Source organism: Silurus meridionalis, chromosome 23, assembly GCF_014805685.1.
Source record: "Silurus meridionalis isolate SWU-2019-XX chromosome 23, ASM1480568v1, whole genome shotgun sequence".
Taxonomy (NCBI): domain Eukaryota; kingdom Metazoa; phylum Chordata; class Actinopteri; order Siluriformes; family Siluridae; genus Silurus; species Silurus meridionalis.
In genome coordinates this window covers 16970216-16986089 of record NC_060906.1, presented here as the reverse complement: position 1 = coordinate 16986089, position 15874 = coordinate 16970216, and the positions used below count along the sequence as shown (strand labels likewise).

At 37.3% G+C, this 15874-nt stretch overlaps 2 protein-coding genes across 2 annotated transcripts; both read left to right on the top strand.

Annotated features, from left to right (window-relative positions):
• Nucleotides 1–2038: 2038 nt before the first annotated feature.
• hsp90aa1.1 (heat shock protein 90, alpha (cytosolic), class A member 1, tandem duplicate 1) lies at nt 2039–6559 on the top strand. The gene is made up of 11 exons (XM_046836882.1): nt 2039–2190; nt 3224–3376; nt 3467–3833; nt 3953–4086; nt 4191–4490; nt 4585–4750; nt 4858–5048; nt 5165–5312; nt 5393–5661; nt 5757–6090; nt 6191–6559. Exons 2-11 carry the CDS (start codon nt 3224–3226, stop codon nt 6298–6300), a joined length of 2172 nt encoding a protein of 723 aa, XP_046692838.1. The 5' UTR covers nt 2039–2190; the 3' UTR covers nt 6301–6559.
• Nucleotides 6560–6688: 129 nt separating this feature from the next.
• On the top strand, nt 6689–12942 carry hsp90aa1.2 (heat shock protein 90, alpha (cytosolic), class A member 1, tandem duplicate 2). Its single transcript, XM_046836881.1, has 11 exons — nt 6689–6903; nt 8014–8163; nt 8672–9038; nt 9234–9367; nt 9449–9775; nt 9878–10043; nt 10166–10356; nt 10808–10955; nt 11062–11330; nt 11461–11794; nt 12211–12942. The coding sequence occupies exons 2-11, from the start codon at nt 8014–8016 to the stop codon at nt 12318–12320; spliced, it is 2196 nt and encodes a 731-aa protein (XP_046692837.1). The 5' UTR covers nt 6689–6903; the 3' UTR covers nt 12321–12942.
• Nucleotides 12943–15874: the final 2932 nt, after the last annotated feature.

Here is a 15874-nt window from a genome sequence, read left to right as displayed (position 1 = left end):
GTTGAGTTTCAAAGAGTGTAATTGTTGTTCCAATTTTTTACAGGCGATAGGAAATCCCCTTTAATACCGCTTTTTATTATTATTCTTGCTCACTTCCCTTTAATGCCCCGCGCATGCGCTGTCTCTCGGGGTAGCAACACGGAAAAAATCTGCTTCGTATGTGCAATTTTATTCATAGTTCGTGATTTTGTATTTCGCCATACTAAACAACAACTCAATCCAACAAACAGATCACCTGTGTTTTCAGTGTGGACATAATCTTCTATCTGCTTTTTCCACGTGGTTTATTCCTCTTAAGCCTTCGAGTTCCCGGATGTTTGCTGCAAACTGCACAGTGCTCCTTGTTGGATTTTAAGGTGAAATCGTCACCGAGTTTGAGTAGATCAGCTGCTGTTTATAAAAAGAAACGAAAAGAAAAAAGAAAGAAGGATGAGAGTCACCATTCATAGTACAATGATAAAGAAAAGAGGAGACCGCGTTCGCCATTGAGCTTTAAAACAGTGCACAGTCTTGGGTTCAGGTGATTATTTAGGAGAAGAGCATGCTCAGAATTTCCCGTTTTCTTCACCGAGATTTCCAGAACATTACAAAGTGTACTAGAAGTTCTGGAAACGCCGATATCCAGTTTGCATAAGGAAACATTACCCAGCAGTTGTGCGCATGCGCGAATTACTGCTCTGATCATGATGGAGCATGCTGGACTTTTCTGGAAACTTGAAGAACAAAATGATTACAGGAGAATGTGCTGTGATGAAATCTTTAATAAAAACACATATTACAGGTTTCTATCATTCTTACTCTGTACCAATATGTTCATTTCTATTCACTTGTAGTTGTTTTCAAAGTTAGTTCTTCTCACACTTACATTATAAGAGATATAAACAGTCATCCCCCAAAATGTCCTGTGTCCTAATAAATATGGTCTCGTGTCAATATCATATCTCTGATTTCATCAATATCAAAACGAACTCTTTGATATATACCTGGAAGTCTGTCCAAGTAGTGCAGCTATAAAACTTTAATCTGAAATGAAAAATGAAATATTAAATGGGACTAATAATGTCTTATGATATTTATATTATGTTTTGTAGAAAACTTTGGTTGTCAAAATAACTGTTATGACAAAACTTGACAGGAAATGCCAATAATGAACATGTAGTAAACTTGAAAGGAAATGTTTATGATGAACATATGTATATAGGTAAATAGGTTACCATCAAATGTGTGTGTGTGTGTGTGTGTGTGTGTGTGTGTGTGTGTGTGTGTGTGTGTGTGTGTGATTTAGTGAGAAAGAGACAAATTGAGACAGCAATATCTTTCCTATAATATTATAAAAGTATACAAAATAATTTTGTATTTCAAAACATTTCATAATTTCTTATTATATGAAGGCTGCATTTAGTGTTTTGTATTCTTAGAACAATAAAAAATTTATTTTGCGTAAAAAAATTATATTTTATAATCCTTGCTTTTAAAATGTTTTCATTGTTGACTCATTGAATAAAGATGATGAAAAATATTCTAAACTGTGTGACTGATAAGAGTTTAGAATCTTGAGCAAAACAGGACCTCAGCAACATTTACCCTTTGCAAGTGTTTAAACAATACTATTAAATAATATTGTATAAATACTATTTACAATACTATAATGTTACTTTTCAAAATTAAAGATAAAACCATGAGGCCTGTCGCTGGCATTTGTTTGGACTGTAAATATCTGCACTTTGAATTTAACTATGTGACAACTGAGTTAAGATTGCAGCAGTTTGACTAAAATGTGGCCACTCTACATTTGTAAAATAAGCTCTGCTCACAGCTGTGCCACTTACAGGCCCCATGTGCCACAGACTGTCAGAATGGTGCTTGCTGTGACTGACAGACACCTCCTGTAACTGCTTGACCCTAAATGGACACATGGTTTATGGACAAAGACCTCCCCCGAACTAAAACTCTTCCGTGCATTGCATATCTACCAGGGGGGGTATTCCTTCTGGAACATTCGGGATAGGAGTTTCGAGAAAGGTGTCCTCATAGTATAAAAAGACTGAAGTGGGCCTTCAGAACGGCAGATAGCATTCACGAGAGAGCACACAACAGACAAGACATTGCAAGACTCGCCACGAGCTGAGTAAACCTTCATATGCAAGAAGATTCATAAATCAATTGATATAGAAGACATTTTATAAAAAGGTAAGTGGCTAAAGCAATTTAAACTGCAGACCTCTGCTGAGGTTTTAAAGTTACTTTACAGTTCATTTGATGAATATGAATATAAAAATGAATAATTTTAACTTCTATAGATTTGTAATACATACATAGTTGGTAATTATGTTTTACAATATTTTTATTAAATTACCCATTGTATATTTTTTTAGATTAATTTTACTTGGTATTTCATAGCTTTCAAGGATTTTAATCACACTTTTATAAAAATAGACGTTTTCTATATAACTACAGTGCGTGCTATGTTTTCAATGAAATGGCAATGCAATGTTTTTAGCTTTATTATTTGAATGAGTAAGGTCAGTCAGAGAGCACATGGCACAGACCATATGGCAATATGGCTGCCTGGCAGCTGCTGCCAGTATTTAAAAGTCCACAGGCTATAAAATGCAAATAATTAAAAATAGACAGATTGAATTGCAGCAACTTAGAACATTTCAATAAGTGGTGTTTTACATCATTTATAACATTATAATTATAAGATGGGTTTTGGACACAAAAAAAAACTTCACATGCAGTTGGTGTCATATTTCTGGAGGAATTTTGACAGCTGCCACTTTATGTCTCATTTGCCTGATCCTTCAACTATTTAAGACAGGAATTTAATTCAGAAACGGTTTGATTGAAATGTTTTCTTCTTTAAAATCATTGAAAAAAAAGATTCTTCAAAAAGAATCTACAAAAAGAAACTACAAACTTTTTACGTCCACTAACATCGATTAATAAATACTTTAGTAGCAATATTAAGTATAATAGTAACATATTTTATGTCATAAATGTCATATATATATATATATATATATATATATATATATATATGCAAATATATTAATTAAACATTTTTTTTTATTAAATAAGACTAATGAAAATAAGCATTTTTTTATAGCATTATTTTATAATAAAAGGTGTCAAACATACAAATACTATGAAAATAAATTACTTCAATGTGTGAGAATTTTTATAGTTACTTTTTGTAAATTTTTCCGTTGTATTAACACAGATGCCCGAGAAAGCTGCTCAGCCCATGATGGAGGAGGATGTGGAGACCTTTGCCTTTCAGGCAGAAATTGCTCAGTTGATGTCTCTGATCATCAACACCTTCTATTCTAACAAGGAAATCTTCCTCAGAGAGCTGATCTCCAACTCATCTGATGTAAGTTTTACACTCAGAGATAACAGATGAAACAGACTGGATTTAGTGGGAACATGGTTGTCTGAATTAATCAAAACCTCATCTGTACAGGCTTTGGACAAGATCAGATATGAGAGCTTGACAGATCCAAGCAAACTTGATTCCTGCAAGGATCTAAAGATTGAAATCATTCCTGACCAGAAGGCGCGTACCTTGACCATCATCGACACTGGCATTGGCATGACCAAAGCCGATCTCATCAACAATTTGGGAACCATCGCCAAGTCTGGAACCAAAGCATTCATGGAGGCTCTGCAGGCTGGAGCTGACATCTCCATGATTGGTCAGTTTGGTGTGGGTTTTTACTCAGCCTACCTGGTAGCTGAAAAAGTCACAGTCTTTACTAAACACAACGATGATGAACAGTATGTCTGGGAGTCAGCAGCAGGGGGTTCCTTTACAGTGAAGCTGGACAACGGTAGGACTTCATGCACACATACGTAAAAAAAAATAAAGAATATTATAATTATATATTTTTCAAGGTTGTGATATAACAATATTCCATTACGTTATATGCTGCTTTCTTCATATATACAGGTGAGCCTCTTGGTCGTGGCACAAAGGTGATTCTTCATCTGAAGGAGGACCAGTCAGAATATATTGAGGAGAAACGTATCAAGGAGGTTGTTAAGAAGCACTCTCAATTCATTGGCTACCCCATCACTCTCTTTGTAAGTGCTTCTACATGCTATAACAGCGTATTTCTTCTTGGTGTGCCTCTCTTCACTTTTTACATGGATTTAATGTTGATTTGTTCAAATGATCTGTTTCTTAGATTGAGAAGCAGAGAGAAAAGGAAGTTGATCTAGAAGAAGGAGAGAAGGAAGAGGAGGCTGCAGCTGGTGATGACCAGGATAAGCCCAAGATTGAGGATGTAGGATCTGATGAGGATGAGGACAGCAAAGATGGCAAAAACAAAAGGAAGAAGAAGGTCAAGGAAAAGTACATTGATGCCCAGGAGCTGAACAAGACCAAGCCTATCTGGACTCGTAACCCTGATGACATCACCAATGAGGAATATGGAGAGTTCTACAAAAGCCTTACTAATGACTGGGAAGATCACCTTGCTGTCAAGGTTAGTTAATATAAATGACTTAAAATTAACTGAATTGGGTGTATTCTTTGTATGGTTAGTTACAGTTTTACAATTATCGGTTATTTGAATATAGCATTTCTCAGTGGAGGGCCAGCTCGAGTTTCGTGCTTTGATGTTTGTCCCACGAAGAGCAGCTTTTGACCTCTTTGAGAACAAGAAGAAAAGAAACAACATCAAACTCTATGTGCGCAGAGTCTTCATTATGGATAACTGTGAAGAGCTGATGCCTGAATATCTTAGTAAGTGTGCCAAATTATCACTTGTCATTTTGTCCAAATTAGCACTAGAAAAATACATTAAAAATAGTATCATGGGCTATTTAATTATTTATTTATTTTATTATTAGATTTTATGAAGGGTGTGGTGGACTCTGAGGATCTGCCACTAAACATTTCCAGAGAGATGCTACAACAGAGCAAGATCCTCAAAGTCATCAGAAAGAACCTGGTCAAGAAGTGTCTTGAGCTCTTTACTGAACTTTCTGAGGACAAGGACAACTACAAGAAGTACTATGAGCAGTTCTCCAAAAATATCAAGGTAGATTTACATTCCTACTGTATTAAAGTATATTTAATTAACATTCTGGACCCATTTACAAAAAGTAGGCTTAAAGCATGTACCAAAATTAGCTCACATTTTCTGTTCTTTTTCAGCTCGGTATCCATGAAGATTCTCAGAACCGCAAAAAGCTCTCAGAGCTTTTGCGCTACTATACTTCCAACTCTGCAGATGAGATGGTGTCTCTCAATGACTATGTCTCTCGCATGAAGGACAACCAAAAGCATATCTACTACATCACTGGTTAGTAATGGACTCTGTTTCACATATATAACACATACACACTGTATCTCAAATCCAACTAATTTTGCCACTTCCCTAAGGTGAAACAAAGGAACAGGTGGCCAACTCTGCCTTTGTTGAACGACTGCGCAAAGCTGGCCTGGAGGTGATCTACATGATTGAGCCCATTGATGAGTACTGTGTTCAGCAGCTGAAAGAATATGATGGCAAAACTCTGGTGTCAGTGACCAAGGAGGGTTTGGAGCTGCCTGAAGATGAAGAAGAAAAGAAGAAACAGGAAGAGCTTAAAACTAAATTTGAGAACCTTTGCAAGATCATGAAGGACATTTTAGATAAAAAGATTGAAAAGGTAAAAAAAAAGAATAGTGAATACTTTTTAACAACTTTAAATATACGGGTCATTATTCAAATGTTTTAATAATGCATCTTTTTTCTCCTAACAAGGTTGTGGTATCCAACCGCCTGGTTGCCTCTCCCTGCTGCATTGTGACCAGTACATATGGCTGGACAGCCAACATGGAGAGGATCATGAAGTCTCAGGCACTGAGAGATAATTCCACCATGGGCTATATGACGGCCAAGAAACACCTGGAGATCAACCCCATGCACCCGATTATCGAGACCCTTAGAGAGAAGGCAGAGGCTGACAAGAACGACAAAGCTGTAAAAGACCTCGTGATCCTGCTCTTTGAGACCGCCTTGCTGTCTTCTGGATTTACCCTGGAGGACCCACAGACCCATGCTAACCGTATCTACAGGATGATCAAACTTGGTCTTGGTAAGTTATAATACTTAATTCGTTTTTTAAAATAATTTTCTATTAGTATTGTTTAGATTAAAAGACAATTTTCTTATACACTCTTCATGCTCTTTTGAAGGTGTTGATGATGACGATTCAGCTGTGGAGGATATAATTCAGCCTGGTGAGGAGGACATGCCAGTTCTGGAGGGTGATGATGACACGTCCCGAATGGAGGAAGTTGACTAGGCCTAGCTGTAGCACAAATAAATGTAAATGTATTTATCTGGAAACACATTCATATGCTAGTTCAGCTTTCCAACATGGGATAATAAGTTTGTAACTAGTTTATTTATTGTTGTTTATTTGTTTTTTATTTTATTTTATTTGTTTTAATATTTTGTGACTTAGTTTGAATTCTCTGTTTGTAACTTTAACCACTTTTTTTTAAGAAAAGAAACATGGAACTCAATATTTCTAATAAAAGATAATTTTATAAAGCAACAAAGCCAAGAGTCCAAGTGAAATAAATGAGTTCTTCAAGTTTATTCCAAGATGTCCACCTTGACACACAGTGCGATGGTTTCGCCTCGCGCGCGCGCGCGCTCCCGCGCACCATACGAAATGCGCTGCGAAGGTTCGAGACGCTGCGCGTGCAGGCCCCTACTTTCTGGAACACTCCGTGGAATCGCGCTATATAAAGGCGCCGCGCGCGCTGCTTCTCCATCACAGTGCACGTAGAGTGAAAGAGGCAGAGAGAGAGGAAGAGAGAGAAAGACATCACAGAACCGGCTAGCGTTGCGCTTAAACTCCTCAGCTGTTTCATAGCGAAAAACTCTTCGACCACACAAGGTAAGGCGCTGAGCTTCTTGAGAAACCTTCTCTGATACTTTCTATCAACTCCGAGATCATTTGTGGAGCGCACTTTCAGCTGTACACACACGAGCTGAGGTGACTTCCAGGTCTGCTAATGATACCAGTAAGATGTTTAGCCAGTACTGAACTGTGAGGAAGCGGTTTTCTAGGAAAATTTCGAGCTCCGGTTTGACTGAACACCCCTAACCACAGGGCTGAATACAGAATAGGAAAACTAGAAAAACGTGAACCAGATCCCATGCAGTGCTACCTAATGCAATGCCATTGCCTGCTATATTACACTCCAATGGTGGAAAGAAATGGGGGAACTAAGTAGAGAATGTGAATGAACAGAACATCTTATAAATGATTTTAAATAGATCTTTATTCTCCTGTAGATGATTATAAAGTGTAACTTCAGGACAGACAAGTGCCCGAGTTTAATTCTTATAGTGGGATTAGTGTTTAGTAAGGTGTTAATAAAAATAAATCGTCTGATTATGTGGAACAGCTGTGGTGTTAGACTGTAGGATTGCTTGAGTTGACTATCCTGGAGTAGAAGGTCTGCTCTGCGGGTCATCGTGGTTGACAGATGTGCTCAGATCCTGATTATGATCCATGTGCTCGGTGCGGTTCATGGCGCTGTTGGCAAATGAAAAGAGACAGTGGAGCTTTCTAGAAGGCTGCAGTTAGCCGCGGAAGCCGGAAGGGGGCGTCAGGAAGCCATGTGCTCAGATTTTTCCAGAAAATGATCCACACACACACACACACACACACACACACACACACACACATGAAAAGTTAATACATGTTAAAATTCGAAACCTTCAGCAAGTTTTCATTGTCTCCAACAGCGAAACAAAAGCAAGCAATGGGTTCAATCCCCTGCTTCAAAATATATAATTAAGCTGGTTAGTTACTTATACAAACATTTTTAAAGCAGAGTGAATCCCAGTTTAACTCGTACCATACATTCATGCACAACAGCTTATAATGCAGAACATACGCTCTGCTTCGAAATCTTAATTCACATACATTGTCCTAACATACATTATAAAATGTATTCAGTTGTGTATTGCATCTCATCTGTTCTCCTGTCTCATACAGATGCCAGAAGCACATGACCAGCCAATGGAGGAAGAGGCAGAGACCTTTGCCTTCCAGGCAGAAATTGCTCAGCTGATGTCTCTGATCATCAACACCTTCTATTCGAACAAAGAAATCTTTCTCAGGGAGCTGATCTCTAATTCCTCTGATGTAAGCAATGATGTCCAAATATGTAATTTCATTACACGTTACACATGTCATAATTGTAAAATGAAATGCAGAATAGTTCTATAGAGTATCTCACAAAAGCGAGTTCACCCCTCACATTTCAGCAACTATTTTATTGTATCTTCTCAAGGGACAATATTATAGGAATGAAACTTGTATATAGTTTAGAGTAGTGCAGCTTGTATAGCAGTGCAGATTTACTGTCCTCTGAAAATAACTCAACATACAGACATTCTTGTCTAAATAACTGGCAACAATGGATTAAGGCAGTGCTAGATAACAATGGTATTCACTTTTGCGAGATACTGTATATAACTGTATAGTTATATAGTCCACTATATAGAATAGCGTAAAGTGTGCAGACTGATACATTTGCCCTTTTAATGTTGATGTTTATGCCAAAAGTAAAAATAGAAGTTGTACATAGCAAATACACACATTTTTCATTTTGTTAATTCCTTTTTTTTTTTTTTTTTTTGTATTAAATTAGGCATTGGACAAAATCCGATACGAAAGTCTGACTGATCCAAGTAAACTAGATTCGGGAAAAGACCTAAAAATTGAAATCATTCCCAACAAAGAGGATCGCACCCTGACCATCATCGACACTGGCATTGGCATGACTAAGGCTGATCTCATCAACAATTTGGGAACCATCGCCAAGTCCGGGACCAAGGCATTCATGGAGGCTCTGCAGGCTGGAGCCGACATCTCTATGATTGGTCAGTTTGGTGTTGGGTTCTACTCAGCCTACCTGGTAGCTGAGAAAGTCACGGTGATCACCAAACACAATGATGATGAGCAGTATGCCTGGGAATCATCTGCTGGAGGCTCATTCACAGTAAAGGTGGATACCTGTAAGTATATCATAGCAATGTAATTTTTCATTTAATGTTTTTTTCCGTAATTTAGGTTTAAGACAAGGTGAAAAAAATTCATATTAGTAGCATTTAGTTGTAGTTACAATGATATAACACGTTTATAAATGATTATGTGATTGCAAGCTCAGTTTTTTAATTACACATTATTATAATATATATCTGTTCATACAGCTGAATTATTTAAGCGTGGCACAAAGGTGATTCTTCATTTGAAGGAGGATCAGACCGAATACATCGAAGAGAAGCGAATTAAGGAGATTGTGAAGAAGCACTCACAGTTCATTGGCTATCCTATCACCTTATATGTAAGTAGCTATTAAAATGAAATTGTATTTTTAAAGTAGTTTCATTTACACTTACACTTACCAATGTTTCCTAATGTGAAGGTGGAAAAAGAACGTGACAAGGAGGTGAGTGATGACGAGGTTGAGGAAGAGAAAGAGAAGGAAAAAGATGAGGAGGAGGAGGAGGAGGAGGGAGAAAAAGATGTTGATAAACCAGAGATTGAAGATGTCGGCTCAGACGACGAGGACCATGACAAGAGCGCCGATAAGAAGAAGAAGAAGAAAATTAAGGAGAAGTATATTGACCACGAAGAGCTAAATAAGACTAAGCCTTTGTGGACCAGAAACCCTGATGACATCACTAACGAGGAGTATGGAGAGTTCTACAAGAGCCTGACGAACGATTGGGAGGATCACCTTGCTGTTAAAGTGAGTCTACAAAACTGACCTTTGCCATACTCTGCCAGTATGTTTCTTGAAATCAGTAATTATGATGATTAACAGCACTAACTTCCTGCTTGTTCTTCTTAGCATTTCTCAGTGGAAGGGCAGCTGGAGTTCCGTGCTCTGCTCTTTGTACCACGAAGAGCTCCTTTCGATCTATTTGAGAACAAGAAAAAGAAAAACAACATCAAGCTCTATGTTCGTAGAGTCTTCATCATGGACAACTGTGATGAGCTCATTCCAGAGTATCTGAGTGAGTGAATCAATAATATCAAATAAATTGTACATATACACTATAAAATGCCCACAACACACCCTACAAAAGTACAAAGATTTAGAATTAAACATTAAAAAGTTTTGCTCTTTTTTTTTTAGACTTCATAAAGGGTGTGGTGGACTCTGAGGACCTGCCTCTGAACATCTCCAGAGAGATGCTGCAGCAGAGTAAGATCCTGAAAGTCATTCGGAAAAACCTCGTCAAGAAGTGCCTTGAGCTCTTCACTGAACTTGCAGAGGACAAGGATAACTATAAGAAGTATTATGAGCAGTTCTCCAAAAATATCAAGGTATCAAATGCATCTGGTTTAAATAGTTGGATTTTTTTTCTATGCCACATTTTATATCCAAGTATTAAAATGTGAATCACTGTAAATAGTTTCCTATTTAAAATCAATGTGCCCCATAGTCAAAATCAAGCATTTAATCTAATGGCACTGCAGTGCCATGGTTAGTTTATTGACTACGACTTTTCAAAGTATATATACAAAGTTCTTCAATAGGTGTAATAGAAATAGATTGTGAACTGAACACTGAATCTTTAGAACTGTAATTGGAGAAGGCCACCATATGCCCTACTCATTGCATGTCATCTTATTGCCATCTGCTTCCTGGTTTGATCCTGTAAACCTGCCCAAAGCTGATTATTGTTCATGCAGACTTTTAATACACTGTGCAAACTGCATTAGCATTTAAAAATGTTTAGTTATTTACTTTTTGTGTACTTTCTATCACCAACAGCTTGGTATCCATGAGGACTCTCAGAATAGGAAAAAGCTCTCTGAGCTGCTGCGCTACTACACCTCTGCCTCCGGGGATGAGATGATGTCCCTCAAAGATTACGTCACTCGCATGAAGGACACCCAGAAGCACATCTACTACATTACTGGTAAGTATAGTAATACTATAAATGAAATTATTGTACTTAGATCGGGAACTTCTGGTGGACATGTTCAGGGTTTTATTTAACATTTTTGGTATGAAATTTGTTGCAGGTGAGACAAAGGAACAGGTGGCCAACTCTGCTTTTGTGGAAAGGCTGCGCAAAGCTGGCCTTGAGGTTATCTACATGATCGAGCCCATCGATGAGTACTGTGTTCAGCAGCTAAAAGAATTTGAGGGCAAAAACCTTGTGTCTGTGACCAAGGAGGGTCTGGAGCTGCCTGAGGATGAGGACGAAAAGAAGAAGCAGGAGGAGAAGAAGACACAGTTTGAGAACCTTTGCAAGATCATGAAGGATATTCTAGAAAAGAAGGTTGAGAAGGTAAGAAAATTAATTAAAAAATTAATTTAAAAAATTAATAGCGTTTAAAAGAGTTTTTATTGATTGCTGCAATATGTAGAACTTGAATTAGTTGACTTCTTTTGACATTCTTTTAATTTTTCCTTACAAGGTTACTGTCTCCAATCGCCTTGTTTCCTCCCCATGCTGCATTGTGACCAGTACATACGGCTGGACAGCCAACATGGAGAGAATCATGAAGGCCCAGGCACTGAGGGACAATTCCACCATGGGCTACATGGCTGCTAAGAAACACCTAGAGATCAACCCTGATCACCCTATCATCGAAACCCTGCGACAAAAAGCAGAGGCTGACAAGAATGACAAGTCTGTAAAGGATCTGGTCATCTTGTTATTTGAAACTGCACTTCTCTCATCAGGCTTCAGTCTTGATGATCCTCAGACACACTCGAACCGCATCTACAGGATGATCAAACTGGGCTTGGGTAAGTGTTTAGCTCATGTCAAATGCACCAGCTTGTTTTCTAGGGAACATTAAAACAATTAGTCGATAGTAACTGAAAAATACTATCATTATACAATCATTTGCGGTTTGGAACTCGCGGTATGGAAAATTTGCGGGTTCTCACTTGGAACATAACTAACAGCAATTTGCGGATTATATTAAAATTCAGCAGGACCGAATGTTCAGGAACGTTAGGAACAACATTTTAAACTATGTTTTCACTAACAAAATTTCAAAACGCATTATTCTATTAAAGCGACATAATGTCTAGATGAATTCACTAAGGTACCATAGGGGGTGCTTCCAAAATTCGTGGATTTTCAGAACTCGTTCTATGACGTAAGGGAAATATTTGGAATATAGCATATTCAAGATTCTGTTTTCCATCTGTTTTAGGCATTGATGAGGATGACCTGTCGACTGAAGAGCCCAGCTCTGCCCCCATCGAGGACATGCCCCCTCTGGAAGGGGATGACGACACATCCCGCATGGAGGAGGTTGATTAATACTGCATTGTTTGTCAGTTCATAGTTCTGTAAAATTTGTACAGGTTTAAATTGGTGGGTTCGAGATGCACCTGGGTGACCGCCGTTGCATAAGTGACAACCGCATGAGTTCCCTTGTGTAAAAAGATGCATGTGTTTTTCACTAAGGCTGTATCAAAACAAGTAAAGATAAAGCCAACATTTTCCAGATACTGTTGTTCTGTTATTGCACTAAGTGGAAAACTTGCCAGACCTAACCTGTGTCTGGAAATGTGTAGATCATCATATGAAGAATGAGTTAGTGATGAATAAATGCAACATTAATACTAGAAATACAATTCTATGTTTGAGATTGCCACTCGATTGTGCAGCCATACCTGGCTAGGTACCTGGGTGCTAACTGAGCCCACTTGGTATTAATTTTGGATATTGATGTTCTTGCCTTTTTATTACTGGTTTCAAATCAGGATTGTGGAAGTGTAGCTTTTCCCTTTATTTTCTTTATTTTTCCTTTTTTATTTTGATTTGTGTGCATTTTTTTTTTTATTTACATTCCACAAGTCTTTCTTCAGCAAGAGAAATACAGTGTATCTGATATTGTAAGTTAATGTTACAATTACAAAATAAATTTCATTTAAAATGATTAGTGACTGACTCTGAATTCATGTTAAATCCTGTACATTATGTTTGGATGAAATAAATGATAATTTATCATGGCTACACAATCTGTTATTGCTTCACCAAGCACTAAAAAGTGGTCATTTAATGATGATTCTTACCATTAATAGACAGTGTAGAGTGGGATTTAGTCTTGTGAGCCATGTTAGAGGTGTTTCACTGGGCAGAGTATCCGAGGCTTAGACTGGAGGGGGCTGACACATGCTGCCTAACAGATGGGCTACATTCAGTACATTGTATGTATATGACAAAGTCTGCTGAGATGTCCGCCTGATCAAACAAAAAAAATGATGCAGGTGTAAACCACATATATGGACCTAATAAACTTCCAAATGACTGTATGTGCCATGTCTAACTAAAGATTAGATTTTTTACATCCGTGTCAGGATTCTAAACACTTATTCGATTCTTAATTTAAGCAGCAGGTGGCACTATAACGCACAACCTTTATTTTATTTATTTTTATAAGATAATTTAATGCAGTATCCACAGAGCTTTTGTTAGACTTTTTGCAGACACTTTTAACTAAAATAAATTTTACAGGTCGTACAGCACTTTTTTAATATTTGAAATTCATGAACATTAATTTTGAACATTATTTAAATGTGTACAATATTTTGTATAATAACTATAGCTGTAAATCATTAGGTCGAGGGTGGACTACCTGCGTGTTTTTGGAATAATGATTTGTATACATTTATTACTAGTTACAATTAAGAAAAACAATATTAATGCTTGTGATTTCTGCAAGTGTAACTAAATTTTACCGTCCAAACAGAATGTTAGTGTTGTGATAAAGAACATATCCTGTAGCTTCACACTAGGATAGCATTCAATCATTGAGAAATGAGTGTTGGGAGGATTAGTTTAAGGTTTTTATCAAAATGATTACAATTATGAAATCACTAGCAACCCAGCCATTCAATATTGTTATTTCATTATTCCTGTGGTTCTTGGGTTTTACCCTGACCAGGATAAAGATTCAAGATTTTTATTTGTCACAAACATAGGTGTATACAGAATACAACTTGTAGTGAAATGTAAAGAAAAAAATAAAAGAGCTCAGAAAATTGTGCATTAAATAAAAAAATCTATAAGATCAAATCTATTTGCTAAAGATAAACTATTAGTTAATTATAATTTATATATATGCATATATATATATAGTTAATTCGGTTATAGTTAATAGTACTTTTTCATTTTTTAACTGAGTTTCAGCTGCCCAAATTTACATTTTCTGGCTATTTAGCAGTTTTTTTTTATATTTAAGCAATATGTAGTCTGTCATACAAACCATAATCAAACTGTCTCAAAGTTTTTGAATTCCTTCTCCTTTATACATTTCTATGAAGAAACAAGAGAATGTTGACATTTGTCCCCTTGAGCCAGTTAATTTTGACTGTGAACAACTCCTGCTTTCCAAAAAACATTTCTCAGAAAATAGAGATGCAGCGATCCCAAGATATATCACTGAGTGACTGAACGCTGACTTATGTTGAAAGTACCAAAAGAAGGAGATATATTCCTGTTCATGATAAGTAAAATCAAATTGTTTTAAAAAAATCCCAGATAGGATAGATATTTTAATGTAAGAATGGATTCACACCAATACAGCAACAGCAGCATTAAAAGTATCGATATTTTAGGTTCAATCGTCCCGTCCTTAACACACACACCAATCCCTATCTCACCTACTGACGTTCTTTGGAGATAGAAGCAAACCAGAGAACCGTGAACACACAGTCAAGATTGCATATATATCTCCTCTCTGCATATACTCCCAAAAAGACTCAATGATCATGAGATCAGGTCTCTGTAGTGCCTGAATCATCAATTTCAGGACTCCTTGTTCTTCTTTACGCTAAAGATTGTTCTTATTGACATTGACTGTAATGTTTAGGGTAATTGTCCTGCTGATTTAGGGTTAATTAATCAAGACTTGGGGCCCATCAAATGCATCCCTGATGGTATTGCACAGTGGAAGTATCTATCTGTATTTCTTAGCTTTGTAAACAGAATTAATGCTGACCAATTCTCCAACTCTGCAGAAATGCAGCCCCAAACTTGCAGGAAACCTCCACCATGCTTCACTGTCACCAGCTCTCTCACTCACTCATTATTGTACCGATCTCTAGCCCCCCTTTGGCAAACAATTTGCTTCCTGCTAAAGCTAAATGTTTACAATTTTAACTCATCAGTGCAGAGCACCTGCTGCCATTCTGCATCATAGTTCCTCCAGGTGCTAAGCCTAGTTTCCATGTCAGAGGTATGGCTTTTTGACGACAGTTCTTCAATAAAAACACTTCTGGCCAGACTTCTACATACAGTAAATAGATGTATCTGGGTCCCACTGGTTTCCACCAGTTCTTTGCTGATGGCACTTCTGGACATCTTTCTGATATTGAAGAGAAGTAAGCATGATGCGTCTCTAATCTGCTGCATTAAGTTTCCTTGGCCAACCACTACACTCCTTAACCTGGCCTGATTCTTTGTGATTCTTCAAAATATCTTGAACAAGACATCTTGAAACCTCAGTCTGCTTTGAAACCTTGGTGTGGGAGAGACTTTGCTGATGCAGTATAACTGCTTTGTATCTTGTAGCTGTGCTCAGTCGTGGTGACATGACCTATGACATGAAACTGTCTTCCACAACCCCACCTTATTAGCAGAGTTTGGCTGCTTCTCAAGCCAGGTGTTTCTGTTTCAGTTAATTACTGGGTTTCAACCTACATATGAAATTGTTGATCATTAGCTTCTTTTGGGTATCATTAGTTAATTATACATCTCAAGTCAAGTCAAGTCATCTGATCCTACACTAATCCTACAAAATTCCTGACTTTGCGCAAGTGTAAGAAAATTGACAAAAATGAACAGCATGCTTTTAATACACACACACA